At 49.8% G+C, this 20,247-nt stretch overlaps 2 protein-coding genes across 6 annotated transcripts in view; one reads left to right on the top strand and one right to left on the bottom strand.

Moving 5' to 3' along the window:
* Positions 1-9,022, bottom strand: part of Ankrd27 (ankyrin repeat domain 27) — a 53,748-nt gene extending 44,726 nt beyond the window's left edge. For all 5 annotated transcript variants that reach the window (XM_050124498.1, XM_050124501.1, XM_050124502.1 and 2 more), the window contains exons 1-2: positions 8,906-9,022; positions 3,406-3,537 (exon numbers count right to left, since the gene is read on the bottom strand). In XM_050124498.1, the coding sequence (XP_049980455.1) occupies positions 3,406-3,507 (102 nt within the window). In that variant the 5' untranslated portion in view covers positions 3,508-3,537; positions 8,906-9,022. The remainder of the gene's footprint in view (positions 1-3,405; positions 3,538-8,905) is intronic.
* Positions 9,023-9,290: 268 nt separating this feature from the next.
* On the top strand, positions 9,291-17,604 carry Rgs9bp (regulator of G protein signaling 9 binding protein). The gene has a single exon (XM_050124529.1). The coding sequence runs from the start codon at positions 10,024-10,026 to the stop codon at positions 10,735-10,737; it is 714 nt and encodes a 237-aa protein (XP_049980486.1). The 5' UTR covers positions 9,291-10,023; the 3' UTR covers positions 10,738-17,604.
* The last annotated feature ends 2,643 nt before the right edge of the window (positions 17,605-20,247 follow it).

The following is a 20,247-nucleotide window of genomic DNA, read 5'->3' as shown; positions in this document are numbered from 1 at the left end:
AACTTTCTGGTTAATGCACATGAAGGAAAATACTAATCAGAAAACCCAGAGTGAACTTCAATGACAGAGGCTCCTGCGGGCACAAATAAGGCTCACACTCGTTCTGTGCTTCCAGAAAAGCCGCCAGCAACCAGAGGCTGACCTGAGCTAAGCAAACTTCTCCTTCAGTTCAAGTCCTCCCACGCGTGACCAGAGCTGTCACCACAGAAAAGAAGTAGAGACATGGTGCAGGACGAGGTGAGAGGGAAACAGGGTCACAACGAGCCAGCAGGGACTTCCCAAGCAGAGTCAAAGACAGCACCAGTGTGCCCAACACACTCAACTTAAAACGACGCTTTGAAAAAGCAGCAGCTGGGCTGGGCGGTGGTGGCACATCTCTGTGAGTTCAAGGCCAGCCTGAGTTCCAGGATAGGCTCCAAAGCCACAGAGAAACCCTATCTCAAAAAATCAAACAAAAAGAAAGAAAGAAAGAAAGAAAGAAAGAAAGAAAGAAAGAAAGAAAGAAAGAAAGAAAGGAAGAGAAAAGAAAATGAAACTGTGAGTCTCGGAAGGTAGATAGCTCAGTCAGTGAGGTACAGGACTTGAACTTAACCCTAGGCCTCATATGGAAAACCAACAGGACAGGTCTGGTGGAGCATACACACACTCCCAGCACCGAGGAAGCAGAGAGCCCTGGGGCTACTAGGCCAGCTAGCCTAGCTGTATAGGTCTCTCAGAATCCTGAAGAGAACCTGTACCAAAAATAAAAAGGGTTTATAGTGTCTGAGGAATGGCACCTGCAGATGTCGTGTGACCTCCACATGCATATACATATATGTCCTCATACACAAATTCTCATACACACAAGATACTGGGATAAGGGCATAGTTCAGTGGTAAAGCCCCTGCCTAGAATCCCTCAGTGAGGAGCTGGGGGTGTGGCTCAGTGGTAGAGCCCCTGCCTAGAATCCCCCAGTGAGGAGCTGGGGTGTGGCTCGGTGGTAGAGCCCCTGTCTAGAATCCCCCAGTGAGGGGCTGGGGTGTGGCTCAGAGGTAGAACACTTGCTTAGCACATACAAAATCCTGATTTTCCTCCTTGGCACTGAAAAATAAAAAAGAAGAAACAAAAGAGAAGTCCACTGTCCTGGTTGTTTCATCCGACTTGACACAAGCTAAGAGTTATCTGAAGAGAGGGACCCTCAACTGAGAAGATGCCTCCATCATACTGGCCCGTGGGGCATTTTCTTGATTAATGATTGAGGTGAGAGGGCAGTGGGTGGTCCTGGACTGTAAGAAAGCAGCTAAGTTGCTGGGGGGGGTGGTGTCACACACCTTTAATCCCTTGGGAGGCAGAGGCAGGCCAATCTCTGTGAGTTTGATGGCAGCCTGGTCTACAGAGCAAGTTCCAGGACAGCCAAGACTACACAGAGAAACTCTACCTCAAAAAGTCAGGAAAGAGAGAAAGAAAAGGAAGGGAGGAAGGGAAGGACAGAGGGAGAGAGAGGAGGGGGGAGAGAGAGGAGGGGGGAGAGAGAGAAAGCAAACAGTTAAGTCTTGGAGAAGCCAGTAAGCAGCGCTCCTCCATGGTCTCTACTTCAATTCCCGCCTCCAGATTCCTGCCTTGAATTCCCACCCTGACTTCCCTTCATGACAGATAGTGACGCAAACCAAGACAAACACTAATGAGCAAATACGAAATGTCCCCTGAGGCAGGCTCCTGGGTTAGAGGCTCGGTGGCCCTTTTGAGGAGGTTCTAAGGGCTTAGGAGGTGGGGCTGACCAGGTCAGAGCAAGTCACAGACAGGCATGCCTCCGGGGGTTGAGAGCTGGTCCTGGCCCTCCCTGCGGTTTCCTTCTCCACCAGCGAGGAGAAGAACCTTCTGCATCACAAGCTCCCATCACCAGTGTGTGCCTCACCATGGGCCCAGAGCCAACAGCCCAGATACAGACAGCAACCTCTGAAATCGCCAGTCAAACAAACTCACCCCATCCTCCATTTTGTCACAGTATCCAGAAAATTAACTACCCCTCCACCCCACCCCCAAGCCAAGGAAGATCTGCAACATCAGGACACGGGCTGCCCCTCCAGGCAGCAGAGCCCCCGCCCCCCATGACTCCCATCCCTGTCGCCTGGCCACCCCTGTAGACTTTTGTGGTTGTGGCGTTGTCGCAGAAATGCTTTCCCTTTGGGAAACGTCTTTCTAAGCTACATCCTCGTTCTGTCTCCACTGCTGTGATCAAACATCATGGCCAAAACTGACAGAGGAGAAGAACGCGTTCACTGGACTTTCACTTCCAGTGACCGTCCAGCCCTGATGGGAGGACGAGCCAGGATGTCAAGCAGTCAGTCACCTGCACAGTCAAGGTGCAGAGATGCCAACACACCCTTGCTGCCCGCTTGCTGCTGCGCATGCTCGGCGGGGCTCATGAAACAGCGTGGCCGGCAGCAGGCTGTGTCTTTCCAACCGATTAACAACCAGACAGGGCCAAGGGCTAACCTGATCTAGATTCCCTCAATTGAAGACTTTCTTCTCAGGTGACCCGAGCTTGTTGCTAGATGGATGCTTCTTAATTAAAATGTTGGTGCCGGGAACTAAGCCTGGGGTCCTCTGCAGAAGCAGGAAGTGCCCTCAGCCGACGAGCATCAAGCACTCCAGGTTGACAGGTAAAGCTAATCATGCCACTGTGTGTGAGTTCACAGGTCCCTATTCTCCGCCTCCATAGGAGTGACCGCCCAGCTGAGCGGATGAGAACTGCCCAGCACGGGCCTGCTGACTAGTTTATGTCAACTTGACACAAGCTGAAGTTATCTGAAAGGGATGGAACCTCCATTGAGAAAATGATCCCATAACATCCTGCGGTAAGGATTTTTCTTAACTAGTGATTGATGGGGGCAGGCCTAACACGTTTTGGATGATGCCATCCCTGGGCTGGTGGTCCTGGGTTCTCTAAGAAAGCAGGCTGAACAAGCCATGGAGAGCAAGCCAGTCAGCAGCACCCCTCCATTGCCACTGCATCAGCTTCTACCTTGTTTGAATTCCTGTCCTGACTTCCTTCAATGATGAATAGCGATATAGAAGTATAAGCCAAATAAACCTTTACCTCCCCAACTTGCTGTTTGGCCATGGTGTTTCAACACCGCAACAGAAACCTTAACTAAGACACCAGGCTTCAGTTCCAGGCAGCAGCGGTTGGTGGCCCCTCACTGTTTGCCCTGTATACACCCAGCATGCTGTAATACCTGGGACACAGCACACACACACACACACACACACACACACACACACACACACACACACAGCTTTGCTAAACTCAGCAGCTTTGTAACCGACTTCCTCTAAATGTCTCATCTGTCTGCCACATTTCTGGCATTGCTCACATGCTTGAGAGCCACCCTCAGGACGGGGCGGAGGGGGGGGACGACTTACAATGCCGTGGATCTGGGCCACCTTGCTGCACAAGTCGGGGCGCCACTTCTGAAGGGCCAGGTAGAAAGGGTTCTTCAGGAGATCTTCGTCATATAGAGCCATATGGACTTCAGGAGGGTCCAAGTGAGCTTCCTGGGACAAGGGAGGAAAAAGCTGTGACTAGAGGCAGGGCTTACTAGGCACCAGTCAGCTTGGAACTCACTTTGTAGACCAGGCTGACCTCGAACTCACAGAGATCCACCTGCTCTCATCTCCCAAGTGTTGGGATAGTTGGTTGTTCTTTTTTGTTTGTTTGTTTGTTTGTTTTTTCGAGACAGGGTTTCTCTGTGGCTTTGGAGCCTGTCCTGGCACTAGCTCTTGTAGACCAGGCTGGTCTCGAACTCACAGAGATCCGCCTGCCTCTGCCTCCCGAGTGCTGGGATTAAAGGCGTGCGCCACCACCGCCCGGCTGTTTTTTTTTTTTTTTTTTTTTGCTTTTTGTGGGTTTTTTTTTTTTTTTTGGTCGTGTTTACCCGCCTACCCATGAGCGCACGCGTGCATACACGGTTAGTTCTAAGGCCTGAACACCAGGTCTTGTTCTTGCCAATGAGCTAATGCCTGAACACTTGGTTCTTGCTTTGTCTCTGAAGCTGCATCTCCCTACATACAGAGCCCAACCTGATCTCAAAAGCAGAATCCTCCTGCCTCAGTCTCCTAGCTCTGGGACCAGAGTAGATCTGCAATGCTCTATCACCAGCTTTCTCCACGCTTTTCCATCCTGAGCCGGCCCTGGGGCCTGACTTGATTAGCGACGATTTGTGAGCCTCAGCCTGCAGGGCTCTTACATACCACCCAAGCAAGAAGAGACCAAGGCAGGGGTTGTCCAAGAGATCTAGTGAACGCAGCAGGCGAACAGCAACAAGATGCAGTCACACCCTTAAGACAGGTGAGGTGGACAAAAACATCCTGAGACTCAGGTAAGGAAAGGAGGGCAGATGGAAGCTGTTACATTCTGACTTGCTTACACAACATAGGCCACCTGAGGCCAGGTCCCCTCCAGCTCCACAAATGCAGCCCCTGCGCCTCAGAAAATCCCGGAACTTTCTCACATCTCCATCTCCAGCCCGTCTGGATTTTATTTCTGTATGTGCTATAAATCGGCAGTTAATTTCACTTTTCCATATGGTGAGCCAATTGTCCCAGCATCGCTTTTGGCATAATCTCCGTCTTTCATACCAGTCGGGAAAGCTGTCTTTGCCACACTCCAAGTCCTTGTGAGTGCCTGTCCTATTTCCACTCCCTACTCATGTTTCAATGGTCTAGGCCAGTTCAAAAAGGGGCAGGTTAAAAAAAAAATAGAATTACAGACACAGGCCACACAGTGAGATTTTACTGTATTTTTGTTTTGAATTATTACATTTTCTTTTTTCGTTTTTCACATGGGTGTCACGCCTGAGGAGGTCAGAGGGCAACTCTGGGCAGGTCCTGGGGATGAAATTCAGGTCCTTGGCATGGTGGCAAGTTTGTTTACTGACTACACCACCTTGCCAGCTGGCTGTACTTGTTCTGATTTTATTGCACCCGCATGGCCTCAAACCTCTGGGCTTCCTTCATATGATCTTTGTAACTCAGCTCTCTAAGTACTCAGGACTACAGGCATGCACCCCCATGCTTGATACATGCATAATATAAATGTCTAGAAGCCGCACTAAAAAAAAAAAAAGCCAAAACTGCTTTTAACATTTTATATACTGTAACCTATCCAAAATACACTTTCAACATATAATTATTATTTTAAAATTTAAATTAATTTAGCCCGTGAGAGAGACGGCTCAGCGAAAAAAGGCGTTTGCTGCCAGCCCTCATGACCTAAATTCAATCCCTGGCACTCACGCGGAAATGACTCCTGCATGTGGTCTTTTTTAAATTATTATTTTTATTATTTACCTTATGTGCATGGGTGTTTTGCCTACATGTATGTCTGTGAACCATGTGCATGCGTGGTATACGTGGGGGCCAGAAGACGGCATCATATCTCCCTGGAACTGGAGTTAGCAGATGGTTGTGGGTGCGGGAATTGAACCTGGGTCCTCTGCAAGAGCAGCCAATGCTGGTAACCACTGAGGGACCTATCCAGCTCCTGTCCTCTAATTTCTACACACACACACACACACACACACACACACACACACACACACAAGCAATGTTTAAAATAACATGTTTAGCGATAGACAGAACAACACCTGAAAGCATTATTTCATAAGCCACAAAAGGACAAGACCAAACTCCATCTCCGCAGATGGAAAAGTCTACCTGACAGTAGGCACACGGGCCCCACTCAAAGTCTCCTTGCCCAGCGAGCGCTAACTTGACATCGGCCCCACTGGGGCTTGATCTGAGGAGATCCTTGAAAAGGAGACTTTTAAGGGGAGCCTAGAATAAAAAACTGGGTGCAAATAATCCTTCCTTGAGCCCCCCTGGGAGAGTTCGGTAACGGTTCAGGTGCTTGCTTCATTGAGTTCAATTATTGCCAGAGCCTGGCCTAACCCTTTTACAAGCCCCCAACAGAAGCAGCAGAGAATGTGGTTTTGAGGGGACAGAGTCATGGGGGAACAGCATTTCTTTCTGGTTTCTGATAGTTGGTTCCCCGGGGGCAGAGGGCGGGCAGCAGAAGATGCCTTGGATAAAAACCACTTGAGAAACAGGATGTGCGTTATGGCGAGACCAAGCTGGGGAAGGACACGGGCACACTGGCAGAGCACCAAAACTGTCATTCCCCGGCTAGGAGATAAGGCCAGAGGGGAACAGCACTAGCAAGGAATAGAGGGGATCCGGGATGAGGACACGCCTCAAACATACAGGAGCAAAGCTAAGGAATCAGGAGCTAGGGGGTCTTTGTGAGCACAGAAAACCATGATAAAAGACTTTTTTAAAATTAAGTAATATAAGTCCCTAAAAGTCCTAAGAATCCAAGCACCGCGGGAGTCTTGACCATCCCTGATAGCCTTCCAATGAGGAGATAATTTACAGAAGAGTCACTAATGCCAAAGACCGCTGAACGTGAGCTATCTGAGGCCAGCTACCCCATGAACAAGACAGCCAGCCGTACAGGGGCCCACATTAGTCTGAACGTTTCAGGGGAGAGTGTGCACACTTCGGTGTGGTTTTGTGGTCTTCAACTGTCCTGCCAACCCGGGTAAGTCTGGATGGTCAGGAGCCATGGAGTAACAGGATGCAGCCCTGCTCCCCAGAATCCAGCCCAGGGAGTCTGTGGCTCCCAGAGATACACTCCTGGCCAAGTATTACCACTGAGGCTATCTCTGTCCTTGGAGGACCCTAACCAGGCACACTTGCCAAGTGGTGAGCAATGCTCTCCAGTAATATATGATTCAAAGTGGAAGGAGGGACTGGCCAAAAAAGGAAAACCTTCTAGTCATCTATTTTTAATATCAACAGAAGCATGGGGAGGGGGGTGGAATCTGTGCTTTTTAGTCACCTGGGTTCTTCTGGACCTGTGAGATCTACAGGCCCCAGCTATATCTTCTTTATAATCCCTTGTTAAAGTACTCAGCACTCCATCTGGCTCAGAGGAAGCAAGAGGACAGCTGTCTTGCCCCAGTGGGTGAAGGGTTAATCCCAGGCAGCAGCCATGCAGGTAGAAAGGGAAGGAGCCCAAAATAAACAAAACGTTCAAAGCTGGTCAGACAACAGTGACAGTGGGATGACGGTGCTGGGGAGGAAAGGTCAGGGGGGAGGGCAGTTAAGTTTGGCGGGCTACAGTCACTACCCAGATTCCCACCCTTCCACCCCATCTACTTGCCAGGATTTCCAGCATGTGGGCAGGCACTCTGAAGGAGGTTCCTTAGCATCTCCCAAAGACACATTTCATCCAGATTCCTCTCTAAGCCTGTTGTCTATAATTATGTGGAGAGGAAGAAGTTACTGGACACCACCAGCCTAATGTCACCAGCTAACAATCAGGGAGCGTCCTAACAGCACAAAATCGTTGACCAGCACACAGACAAATCGATAAGAAAAAGCCTGCAGCAGCCTGGGGTGAGCGCAGCACAGTCGGGTTGGCACTCGGTGGAGGGAGGCCCAGGCCCATGAGCTGGACCCCGGGCCCTAAGTAGAATTGGGGCTGCTTCTCTCCTAGAAATGCTGCCTGCAGGGTGACTTCAGGTGAGAGGTCACCCAAAGTCTAACTTGGGAACACATAATCACCCAGCTTCAAGGCCATTCTCTACCTCTGCCTCCCAGATCTCCCACACACCTGAACCACACCCAAGTGACCGCGTGACCGCTTCAACCTCCAGGTCAAGGCAGTATTTTTCTATGCTGCTCCCCCCCCCCCCAGCCAGCTGAATGGTTTGTACTTTGTGTTTGGCTTTTGTCTACTTTTGCAGCCTCATCATTCCCCATCCCCCTACAGCTTCCCAAAGGGATGCGATCTCCCTCCTTCCACTCATTTAGTCCTGAAACCTATTCCTATATCAAGACCCATGCATGACCCCTGTGTGCCAGCATCCATCCTCCCCAGAGAATGGCCAAGTCCCACAGCACCCAAGTTCTGGATGCAGACGGTCAGTTGAGTTGGCTGAAGGATCGACCCCCTAAGTGACAGTAAGTACTAAACCCCCTTGGCTGCCACACCACCATGGCCTGCACTGGGGGACCCTCAAAATACTAATAAGCGTTGCTGCGCTCCACGGTCAGTGGGAAGTCTACCGCGTTAAATAAAAACAGAAGTCTCTCTCCACAGAACGAAGCACTTCCCAGCCACCGAGTCTGTCCAGTCTCATCAGCCCTCGTACCCCAAGTCCCTCACTCCTCAATGATAATGTGTCACTTGCTACCACCGCCCCCCCTCCGCCACCCACCGGGAGTGTCCAAGTCCCCTGCAGCTGGAGGCGAGGCTGGAGGGGCACCGACAGGCGCGCGCGCATCTGGACAGTCCGTTTTCAACCAAGAAACTGAACAGACTACCGAAGAGTTTTCCAAAAGTATTCTCTACCTACTGGGCGAGAGGTCGTCGCCACGTGTAAAGCAGGCAGGGACACCCTCTCCTCCTTTATCCCTCGCGGGGACTACAATCAGCCGGCCTAGACTGGGACCGGCATACACAGCTTCCTCTCCAAGTATTCAGGCTGGCCACCAGAAAACCCCCAGGTCACACGACCTGGGAGCGACGGTCCCATCCACTGCCCCAAGTCTCAGATCCCGGGACCCGGGCCTGCCATGGAGCCCCGAGAACAGAGGACGCATTCTCCGCGCCGCCTCGCCTTCTCTCTGGACTCGGTGGGCACCGTGGGCAAGGCGCGCCCCGCTGCGGACAGCAGAGGAACCAGAGGGGCTGGGAGGCTCAGCCAGCAACGAGTCCGGGCCCCGGGGGCCCATCAGCCCTGCCCGGGGCTCCGGCTCAGCGCAGAGAGCCCCTCCCCCTTCCGCTCCCGGTCCCCACCCGACCTCCGCGCCCCCCAGAGTAGAGAGGCGCTGGAGGACACCCTCCGAGGACACTTACTTAAGAGGCTACATAGTTTCACCTCTGAGCTACGACAGCACCTCCCAGGCTCTGGGCTGGGACCTCAGTGCCCACCACCCGGGTGCGGCAGCGCCACTCTTCAGCCCACCCCTTTACTCCGCCGTTGGGCGGAGCCTCACCTCAGTCTGTCCAATAAGAGCTCATTTTTACTGAGACTGACATGTAAACAGAGCAATCATTAAGTCCAGTTCAGTCGGGGGTGGGGCTCAGGCGACACCGCGCTTCCTACTCGGACTAGCCCCGCCCAGAGTCAGGGAGTGCGCGTGCCCAGAATGTGAGAGGGCGGGACCTAGGGAAGATCTGACACTAGGGGTGGGGTCCTAGCTGGGTCCCTGAACTCGGGCTGGACCGCGAAGGAGAAGAACCCCACCTAGGTAACCATCCTGCCCGGCCGACCGCCCCGTGTTGCCGGTGACGCAAAACGAAGGTGCTCAGTCCTCTGAGCCACACTATTCTGTTGCATACAGGGTCGGTCCTGTCTCTTTACTATCATGGGCTCCGCATAAGCTACTTTCTACCGAGCCTCAGTCTTCTTCGTCTGCAAAACAGGAAAAAGTTGAATTTGCCGGGCGCTAAGGTTCCTGTACTATAATGAACTACACGGGAGGGAGAGGAGGGAAAGCCACACTTGACCTCCCCTGGAAGGGCCCCGCCTACCTGTGGTGGGGGGGGGGGGAGAAGCTCCTGGCCCAGACCCGCGGCAGGAGGCGTGTCCTACGAAACTGGATCCTGCTGTCCTTGGCCGGAGCTAAGGCGCGCCGCTCAGCCTGGAGACGTGGGGTCGACCAAGGATGGGGTCTGCACCCTGGGCTTCTCAGGTAGCCCCCGTGAAGGAGAAAGTCGTGCAGAGACACTGCGAGTGACCCGGAGCGCATCTGGGAACAATGGAAGAGAGGATGGTAGGCAGCTAACCGGACTCCCTCTGCACGCAGGGACGTCGGAGGCGCACGTCGAGGATCCCCGGAGAGCTCCATTTAGAACGGCGGCAAGGCCATGAGCAGTATTCGGTCCGCCCAGCCCAAGGCTTTCATCAGGGCTGGAGGCGATCTGCGACGCTGAAGAGGGCCAGTGGGGCACCGCCGCCCGAGGGCAGCGCCATGGCCAGAGAGGAGTGCAAGGCGCTGCTGGACGCGCTTAATAAGACCACAGCGTGCTATCATCACTTGGTGCTGACAGTGGGGGGCTCCGCAGACACCCAGGACCTGCGCGAGGAGCTGCAGAAGACCCGCCAGAAGGCGCGCGAGCTGGCCGTGGCAACAGGCGCCCGGTTGACCGTCGCGCTGCGTGACCGGGGCTTGGCGACCGAGGAGCGCGCGGAGTTCGAGCGGCTCTGGGTGGCATTTTCGGGCTGCTTGGACCTGCTCGAGGCCGACATGCAGCGCTCACTGACGCTGGGAGCAGCCTTCCCGCTGCACGCGCCGCGCCGGCCACTCGTGCACACTGGGGTGACTGGCGGCTCTTCTGCCGTGGCCGCGCGCGCCCTGAGCGCACGCAGCCTGCGACACGAGGCCGAGGGAGACTTCGACGTCGCCGACCTGCCTGAGTTGGAGCGCGAAGTCCTCCAAGTGGGCAAGATGATCGACGACATGGAAATGAAAGTCAACGTACCCCGCTGGACTGTGCAGGCGCGGCAGGCAGCGGGCGCCGAACTCCTGTCCGGTGCCAGTGCTGGTGCGTCCTCGGCTGGTGGCATTTCGGTACAGGAACGCGCGGGACCCTGCGACCCCAGCAAGGCCCTGGCCGCCACTGTTTTCAGTGCCGTGCTGCTGGTGGCTGTGGCACTCGCCTTATGTGTGGCAAAGCTGAGCTGACTGACACCCAACGGCCGCCCGCTGCCCCTTCTCCTTCCAGAGTGTGGGCGTGAAGGCTGGCCTGTTAAAGAGAGGTAGTGAACCCCCGGTGTGTGCGCGTGTGAACACGATCCTTTCAAGGGCACCTTCTGCCTGGGCAAGACATGTTTTGTTTTTTAACTTACAGGCCCAAGAGGAGTTAACTGCACGGGGCTGTCAGGGCATTACCGTCCGCAGGAGGTTTATCTCCTATTAATAGAAATCGGTCCACAGTGACCCCGGATCCCTTTGAGCTTGATGGGTTAACACGTGTGTCCCAAGTTTGGTGCCCTCACCCTAGTAGTCGGCTCCCACAGTACATAAGACAGGGCAATTTGGGAAAGGTGTAGGGTTGCATCAAGGGTAGCAAAGTGGGTGTTTTGTCCCTAGACAAGAAGCAAACTGCAATAAGATAGATGTAAGTAGGTTTTATTACCTTAACCCTTTGGGAGAGCGTGCTGATAGCGGCCCGTGCAAAGTGTTTTCTCTAGGTACACTATTGCACTTCTTGGCAGAGATTGCCCGTTAGACACCAGGAACAGCAGCGAGGGCAGATTTGGTGTTGTGACTCCATTTAGGAAACCAAAGAAGGTTGTTTCAACAACTCGATGTGGCAATCGGGGTTGGATCCCCTGAACACTTGCCTCAAGGAAAGACTTCTCCCTACTCGTCCCTGGATGGGGGGCGGGGATGGACAGTTGGCCACCGCTTTGGGAGGGGCCACACCACTATGTAAACAGGCACAGTCTCCTTCCCAGAGGCTTATTTTATTCCGGAATTAGAGCACAGTATTCGACCCTCCTTTGAGGGAGGGCTGGGGGAATCCTCTTTGAAGCCCTTAATCCTGTCTATCCCCAGAATTTACCTGCTAGCCAATAGGAGAACGCGTTTTCTGGAGAGCTGTCCAACTGGCTGACCCCATGCTACAGGAAAGGGCAATTCTGGCCTCATTAGTACACAGAGGCTGAGCTGTCTGCTGAGTTCAAAATGTAACAGCTTTGGCTTGGAATTTACAGACCTTTAAACACACACACCCCTACATACACACATACACAGACACACACATACACACACACCTACATTGTCTGAAAGAATGACATTAGTACTTTAGTACCAAAGCCGAGCTGTGTTTGTTTGTTTTTAGTATAAAGGAAACTGGGCCACAAGCTCCTATAAGCCAAATGAGTCAAGCACAGAGATCTTTTACATGTACACAGTGTAGGCTACTAAATATGATCTGCGTCCATCTTTTAAAATCTATATTCTTGTGGCCAGAGAGATGGCTTAACCGAACAGAAGTATTATAGCCAGGCACAGTGGTGCATGCCTTTAATCCCAGCACCCTGGAGGCAGAGGCACTCAAGGCCAACTTGGTCTACAGAGTGAGTTCTAGAAGAGCCAGGGCCACATAGAGAGACCCGGTCAAAAAAAAAAAAAAAAAAAAAAAAAAAGGAAGAAAAAAAAGTGTATATATTGTTCTTGCAGAACATGGACGTTCTGTTCCCAGCACCCATCTCCAGCAGCTCATAACTGCCTGGAACTCCAGCTCCAGGAGAGGTCTGATGCCTTCTTCTGACTTTCTCAGGCACTTGCCCTCACACACACACACACACACACACACACACACACACACCCCTAAAACTAAATCTTTTAAAAAGAATCCAAATTCTTGAATAGAGACTGATTTTTGAGGTCATGGCTCAAACTACCAGAATCATCTACATAAAAGGCACAAGCAGCTTCTGCTTTCTGCTTATAAAGGAGACGCCCTCTTTTGGCCTCCAGAGGAACTGCATGCAGGTGGTGCACAGACATACATGCGTGCAACCCCCCCAATACAAAATGATGATGATGAAAATGGTGATAATTTTTTAAGTGAAGAAGAGGATCAGGTGGAGGGGAATAGCAGTCCTTTACATGGTCAGCTTGGAAGGCTGATGCATGCAAGCGTATAAGGGCTCACGGTTCTAGGTGCTGCGCCCTACCCCTACCCTCGGCCACGTGACCTCTCTTGACACAGGTTCTGAGGCCTCAAAGAGGAAGCTGTGGAATCTGTTTGCAGGAGTCTTTGATTGTGCTTTTAAAAGATTCACTGGTCTTAAAGCCTACTGAACTCTTTACAACAATTACTGGTAAGAGTTCCTACGCCCTCCTCTGGCTGGGCTAGGCAACTCTGACGAGGTACGACTTTCAACCTTTTTGTTGCTGCTTGCCCAGGATGCCTTTAGAGACAACGTAGAAAGTTTTAAACTCCGCCTCCTACACACGACACAACATGGAGTCTCTGTCACCTTCTCCAGAGATCACCTCTCTGGCAAGAGAAGTTTGGAGGCATTTGGGGACGTGGTGTTAGGGAATCTCGCTACAATACAGTTGGTGAAGGCATCCTGACATTGTCAAGGTTGTAACTTTATTCTTATTGGGAGTTTTGTTTTATTTATTTATTTTTTAAAAAAAATAGGGGCCAGAGAGATGGCTCGGCAGTTAAGAGCACTTGCTGCAGTTCAGCTCGCCGGCACCTGTTACTCCTGCTCCTGGGGATCTGGCGCCCTCTTCTGGCCTCAATGGGCACCTGCACATACATGGCAGGCGCATTTGTGCACACACACAAATATCAATGCATTTCTCAAAATTGTTCTGGAGAGAGTATTGAAGACATACACCATCTGGCACTGAATAGGCCAGTTTACGATAGTGGTTCTTAACCTTCTTAAGCTGAGACGCATTAACACAGTTTCTCCTGTTGTAGTGATTCCCCCACCATATGATTCTTTTGTTGCTTCTTCATAACTGTAATTTTGCTGCTGTTATGAATTGAAATGTAAATATCTGATATGCAGGATATCTGATTGTGACCCCTATGGGGTCGCGGCCCACAGGTTGAGAATCGCTGCTCTAAAAGCTGAGCAGACAAACAAATTTCCCATTGCCACTCTTTCCACCCACTCGGCCATTCTTTGGATAATTAGCTGGGTCGCTTGTGAGGGTTCTCAGATCACTGCAACCTGCGATAAAATGTTGCAGAAAGCAAAGGCTGAATTAAGGAAACATTCCTCTAGCAGACCTGTGAGCCCAGGGAACCCACTGAGCTTCAAAATGTTAAATATGAGCTGAATTCTTTGGTACTTGATGCTGTGTAAGGGAACCGCTACAGGACAGCGTCACTTCCTGCCTTGTACAACTGGCTCATTTCTAACTAATATGGCTACTCTTGTTTCTACCTGTAATTGATGAGCTTTGGCTGATGCATACTTTGCTGTTGAAGTCATCCATTTTCTATAGATATTTGGTCTGATCTGATACCTGGTAAAACTGATGGGGAAAAAATTCAAAATGCATCCGCTAAGCTGGGTTTCATGCAGACCTGCTACTTAAGAATGGAGCAGGAAGGGGCTGGAGAGGTGGCTCAGAGGTTAAGGGCATTGCCTGCTCTTCCAGAGGTCCTGAGTTCATTTCCCAGCAACCACATGGTGGCTCACAACCATCTGTAATGGGGTCTGGTGCCCTCTTCTGGCCTGCAGGCATACACACAGACAGAATATTGTATACATAATAAAGAAATAAATATTTTTTTTTAAAAAAGAATGGAGCAGGAAGACCACCTGTTCAAGACTAGCTTGGGCTGCAGTGTGAGTTCAAGGCTAACCTGAGCTCAAGGCTAGCCTGGGCAACTTAGACTCTATCTCTCAAAATAAAAATGTGAAAAGGGGGGGGCTGGGGAGATAGCTCAGAGGTTAAGAGCACTGGCTGCTCTTCCAGAGGTCCTGAGTTCAATTCCCAGCAACCACATGGTGGCTCATAACCATCTATAGTGAGATCTGGTGCCCTCTTCTGGTATGCAGGTAGATACTGTACACATAATAAATAAATAAACAAACAAACAAACAAACAAATAAATAATCTATCTTATATAAAAGGGGACTGGGGTTGTCGCCTAAGCCAGAGAACTTGCTTAGCATGTTTGAGGCTTAAGATTCAGTCCTGTGCCCCTCAAAAATGTATTAGCTGATATTAAAAGGCGAAAACTGGGGATGTCAAGGGACTGTCAACCTATCAAGGGAATGAATGCGTTCTGAACTAGCAGTAAGCTATTAATGATTACCTTAATCATATTGAAGGAAGAAAATACCCAGATAACTTTTTCTAAAATAGGATCTCACTATTGTAGTCCTGGATGTCCTGGATCTCACGTGTAGACCAGACTGACTTTGAACTCAGAGAGGTCCTCCTGCTTCTGCCTCCTGAGTGCACGGATTAAAGGCACATCACTACACCTTGCTTTAACTGTGTAGCCACGATGGCCTTGAGGTAGTGATCCTCCTGCCTTAGCCTCTTTAGAATCCGCTACCAGTGTGGGCCACCACAACCCGTGGGAGGATTTTATGGAATATAAAAGGTTATGCTTTGAAATGCCACGAGGAAAAATATTTAGGGTAAGCTTGAAACCCGCGCGTTGTGGTTTCCCTAGCGTGTGTAAAGGATGCGTGATGCTGAAGAACTGGGAAACAGTTTGGGCTGAAGAGATGTCTAATCTGCACGAGGTTCCTGGCAATGCTGCAGCCTCCCCACCCCCCACGTGCACACTGGTGCATTTTGAAGCTGCCCCTCCCTCTTTAGAGTGTTCAATGGTGGATGCTTTGTGAGGCTGTGAGCTCCTGGGTGTGAGGAGCGGGTGAGCAAAATGTTGTAGAGGAAGCTCACCTCTGTGTCCCTTGGGTGTGCCTCTCCCTGGGGAGGGGGGATCCACCGTCTGCCCTGGTCTGGGAACTCTTCCCCTGTCCAAATGTACCTCAAGTCATTTGATATCCCCATGCCTCGGATTCTCTACTGGTGGCATAAGGGTTTTGACCAGTTAGCTCGGCGAGCCCCCGTGGCGCTTCAGATGTTCGGGAGATCGCCTCACTAACGTGAATAAGGCTTATTTTGTTGGTTGGTTTGGTATGAGGCTTTTTGTTTTGCTGGTTGGTTTAGGTATATCCTCGTTGAATGTAACCTTGTGGCTTGGTGGTTATTGTCTAAAAATAACTAGAGAGACGGCTCAGGGGTTAAGGGCACGTACTCTTCTTCCAGAGCTCACAAGTTCGAGTCTCAGCACCCACACCAGGTGTCTCACAACGGCCTGTAACTCCAGTTCCAGGTGGATCAGACACCTCTGGCCTCTGTGGACACCTGCACCCAGTGTGCACACAGACACACATACATACACGGAATTAAAAATGACAAAATATTTTAAATGTTTAAAAAGACTAGAAGTCAGGCTAGTGAGGTGATTCAGGGTAAGGGCGCCCACTGCCAAGCCTGACAACCGGAGCGCTGTCCTGGAACCCACGTGCTGGAAGGGGAGAACGAGCAACCAAGAGCTGCTCTCTGACCTGCACACACATACTAAGGCGCGTGTGCGGGCCCGCTCTCCACGCACACAAAATAAATAAATAACAAGTATTTAGTTTTAGAATACCAAAATTAAGCTTCGCGTGATTTCAGTGCACACAGAATTAGAGCGTAGACTTTCAAAAGCAAGCGTGGGATTCAGGGTGTAGCGCAGCGATAGTGGGCTCAACTAGTACTCCTAGTCTCTGGATCCAACCCCCAGCTCTACAAAGGGAAACAGAGGCCGATGTGTTATGCTATCTGTGTGTAGTATTGGCATAGACAAGGAATTTATAGTATGTGTCCAGTATTTAACTAGATAAGGAATTTAAATTCAGACTCTTAAGTCTGAGTCCAAGTATTTATTTATTTTTAGGGGCTGGAGAGATGCTTTACAGATTAAGAGTGCTTACTGCTCCAGGGTTCGGTTCCTAGCACCAACAAGAGGCAGCTTGTACTCGCCTGTAACTCCAGCTCCAGGGTCTCTGTCCCTCTCCTCTGGCCTCCAAAGACACTGACATCCAACTCACACAGGCACACACACACACACACACACACACAATAAAAATAACGAAATCTAATTTTCAGTCTGTTTTGCACAGCAATCAGGCCGCCTCAAGGGATTCTGAGAAACAGTAAAGACAAGCCCTTGCTATTGTTGTATAGTTTGGAGACTATACTCCCTCCCTAACCTTAGAAAACCAGGCAGCAGGGCTTGTTTCTGTGTGATGGTAAATCTATGATGGAATCAAAGGTTTCACGTCTACGTGTTCTATCAACGGGTTCTAACCACGTTCGTGAATAAGCAACAATATTAAAGACAATAGGCAGCATTAATAACTCGCAGGAAAAGGCACCTTCAAATGACTCCACTATCAAGTTGCAACTTGCAAGAATATCCTTCATTTTCATCACTCACATTGGAGCGGAGGTGTGCAGCCCGACCAGCGGATCTACTCTCCACAGACTGAGGCGTAAAGAGATGTTCAGCGAGCGTCAAGACTGTAGCTGTTTGCTGAATGTTTTCCTCTGCGGTACAATCACACTCAGACTTTAACACTGAAAGTGAGGCTGTGGGCAACACAGATCAAAGCCAAACTTCAAATCCAGTTTCTTCTGGTTCTTGAGGACTGACCAAAGATCCCATGATGGCGGGACAATATTGTTTGGAAAAATATTCCTGCCATCTACTTGGTTTCCATCTCATTCCAAGGAGGGTTCCAGATTTTTTTCCCCCTGCAGGGTTGCAAGGTAGAGGACACCCTAGTTCTTTAGTGTCTGAGAAGTTTAAGACCATGAGTTTGTATGACCTGTGGAAATACAAGAAATGACAGCTCTTGTCAAATGATTTTTAAAGAGTCTTTCAAACATTCTGGTGCCAGAAAGCATAGTTGAGTGTTGCCTGCGTGGATATGTATGTATTAGGTGCGAGGAAAAGTCTAGAAAGAAATACAAAGAAGTGAAAATATTTGTAAAGGTGGTGAGATTTATGAATGATGTTTTTCAATATTTTTATTAAATGTTATATTGTTTTTACAATAAAACTTTAAATGCTATTATCATCTGGGAAAATGTTATTATGTTATTAAAATGTAATTTATATCAATCAGGGTGTCTAGCTGGATGGTGGTGGTGCAACGTTTTTTGAAACAAAGCCTCTGTCTTAGTCACGGTTCTGTGGCTATGAAGAGGCACCATGACTGCAGCACCCCTTCTAAAAGGAAGCATTTAACTAGGGGCTCGCCTACAGTTTCAGAGGGTCAGTCCTTGCTCATGGCAGGGAACAGACAGGCATGGTGCTGGAGTAGTAGCTGGGAGCTTTGCATCCTGATCCACAGGCAGCAGGCAGAGAGACACTGGGCCTGGTACGGACTTTTGAAACCTCAAGGCCCACCCCCAGTGACCTCCATCAAGGCCACACTTCCTAAACCTACCATAACAGTTTATCAACTGGGGATATATGCAAATACATGAGCCTATATGAGTCACTCTCGTTCAAACTGTGGCAGTCTCTCTACATAGCCTCAGCTGGCCTGGAACTCACTCTGCAGACCAGGCTGGCCTGGAGCTCAGAGGTCCTCCTGCCTCTGCCTGACCATTGAGTGCTGAATCTAAAGGCTCGATAACAAATTTTCAATCCAAGCACTCCAGAGGCAGGCAGATCTCTGTGGGTTTACATTGAGAGTTCCAGGTTAGCCAGGTCTGTACAAACAAACAACAACAAAAATAAATAAATAAAAGCAGCTACAATTAGGCTCTCAGGTATAACGAGAAATAACCATAATCTTTGCCCCAATAACAAACCAGTGTTTTCTTTTATATTTCTTTTCCTCCCATTGCTGGAGGTTGTAGCAGGACTTTGCACATAGCTAGGCAAGTTCCTTACCGCTGAGTTATAGCCTAAACAGAAAGACTTTGTTTTAGGGTCTCTGTGAGGAAGAGCCAAGACCAGTAGGTACAGACCTGTGATCATAGCAATTGGTGGGCGGGGCAGGAGGATTCGACGTGCAAGGTCATTCTTCACTATAATAATAGTGTCTTGGAGACTAGCCTGGGCTACATGAGACACTGTCTCAAAAATAAAAATGGAAGAGAAAAGCAGGGGGAGGGCAAATCAGGGCAGGTTTTTAAATGGGATGGCCAGATGGATCAGTGTAATGCCAAGAGCGATGACTGCCCTTGAAGAGGACCCAAGGACCTCTGCGGGCACACACACACACACACACACACACACACACACAAAGAGGAATCTTAAAAAGATGAATAAGTAAAGTATGCCATCACTGTTATCATCACTCGTATTGTATTAAAAGTCCTGAAAAAGAGCCAAGAGTCAATACACAAACTTTAACTTTTCCATAGCTAGGTAAAATCTAAAACCTTAAAGTGAAAGACAATTATACTTTTCAAAATAAAAAAAAATACCAATGGGTTTTTGATTCTACAGAACGTACCAGGTTTGTGGGAGCCTAGGCAGTTTGGATGCTCACCTTACTAGACCTGGATGGAGGTGGGTGGTCCTTGGACTTCCCACAGGGCAGGGAACCCTGATTGCTCTTCAGGCTGACGAGGGAGGGGGGCTTGATTGGGGAAGGGAGAGGGAAATGGGAGGCGGTGGCGGGGAGGAGGCAGAAATCTTTAATAAATAAATAAATAAACCAAAGAAAAAAATACATTAAACAAGAAAACCCTTCTATACTCCCTACTCACCCAACTTAGAATATTTATATGACCATACCTGAAGGTTTTGTTTTATTTTTGTTTTTTTGGTATTTTTTTTTCCTTTTTGGCTTTTGTTTTACCTGTGTATAAGACATTCTCTATGACCCTACAGAAGCCAGTGTCTGTGTCAATGTCCGTGACTTCAGTACCACTGAACTCTGAGTAGCCACCTGAGTTCATGTTGGCATGTAAGAGTCATTCTGCTTCAGGGCCATGCTGATCTGACTGGTCTATTGCTGCCACAGGGCCCATGGTGATATCCAGGCCTGGGCTGTGGTGTAGGGCCAAGTCTGGGTCTGTGGTTCTACCATAGCCAGGGGCTGTGCTGATGTCTGTGGTTTCTGTTACCACTTGAGGCTATGCAAATACTCTGGGTTTGGGTCACCTCCTTAAAATTCAGCTGTAGGAAAGCCTATAGGGCATTTTCTTAATTAGTGATTAATGGGGGTGAGCCCAGCCCATTGCGGGTGGTCCTATCCCTGGGCTGGGGGGTCCCGTGTTCTGTAAGACAGCACCTGAGCAAGTCAAAAAGCAGCACCCCTCCATGGTCTCTGCATCAGCCCCTGCCACAAGGATCCTGTCCCAGCTCTCTTCAGTGATGGACAGTGCCATGAAGTGTAAGTTGAATAAACCTTTTCCTCCCCAACTTGCTTTTTGGTCATGGCGTTCCATTACAGCAATGTGTGGTGGCTTGAATAAGGATGGCCCTCATCAGCTCATATATTTGAATGCTTAATCATCAAGGAATGGCACTATTTGAGAAGGATTGAAACTTGTTGGAGGAAGTGTGCCACTGGGGGTGGGCTTTAAGGTTTCAAAAGCCCATGCCAGGCCCAGACTTCTCTCTCTCTCTCTCTCTCTCTCTCTCTCTCTCTCTCTCTCTCTCTCTCTCTCTCTCTC

Source organism: Alexandromys fortis, unplaced genomic scaffold (assembly GCF_014885135.2).
Source record: "Alexandromys fortis isolate MF-2015 unplaced genomic scaffold, M_Fortis_MF-2015_v1.1 scaffold_198, whole genome shotgun sequence".
Taxonomy (NCBI): domain Eukaryota; kingdom Metazoa; phylum Chordata; class Mammalia; order Rodentia; family Cricetidae; genus Alexandromys; species Alexandromys fortis.
The sequence above is the reverse complement of the archived record's forward strand: the minus strand, read 5'-3'. Positions and strand labels throughout refer to the sequence as shown.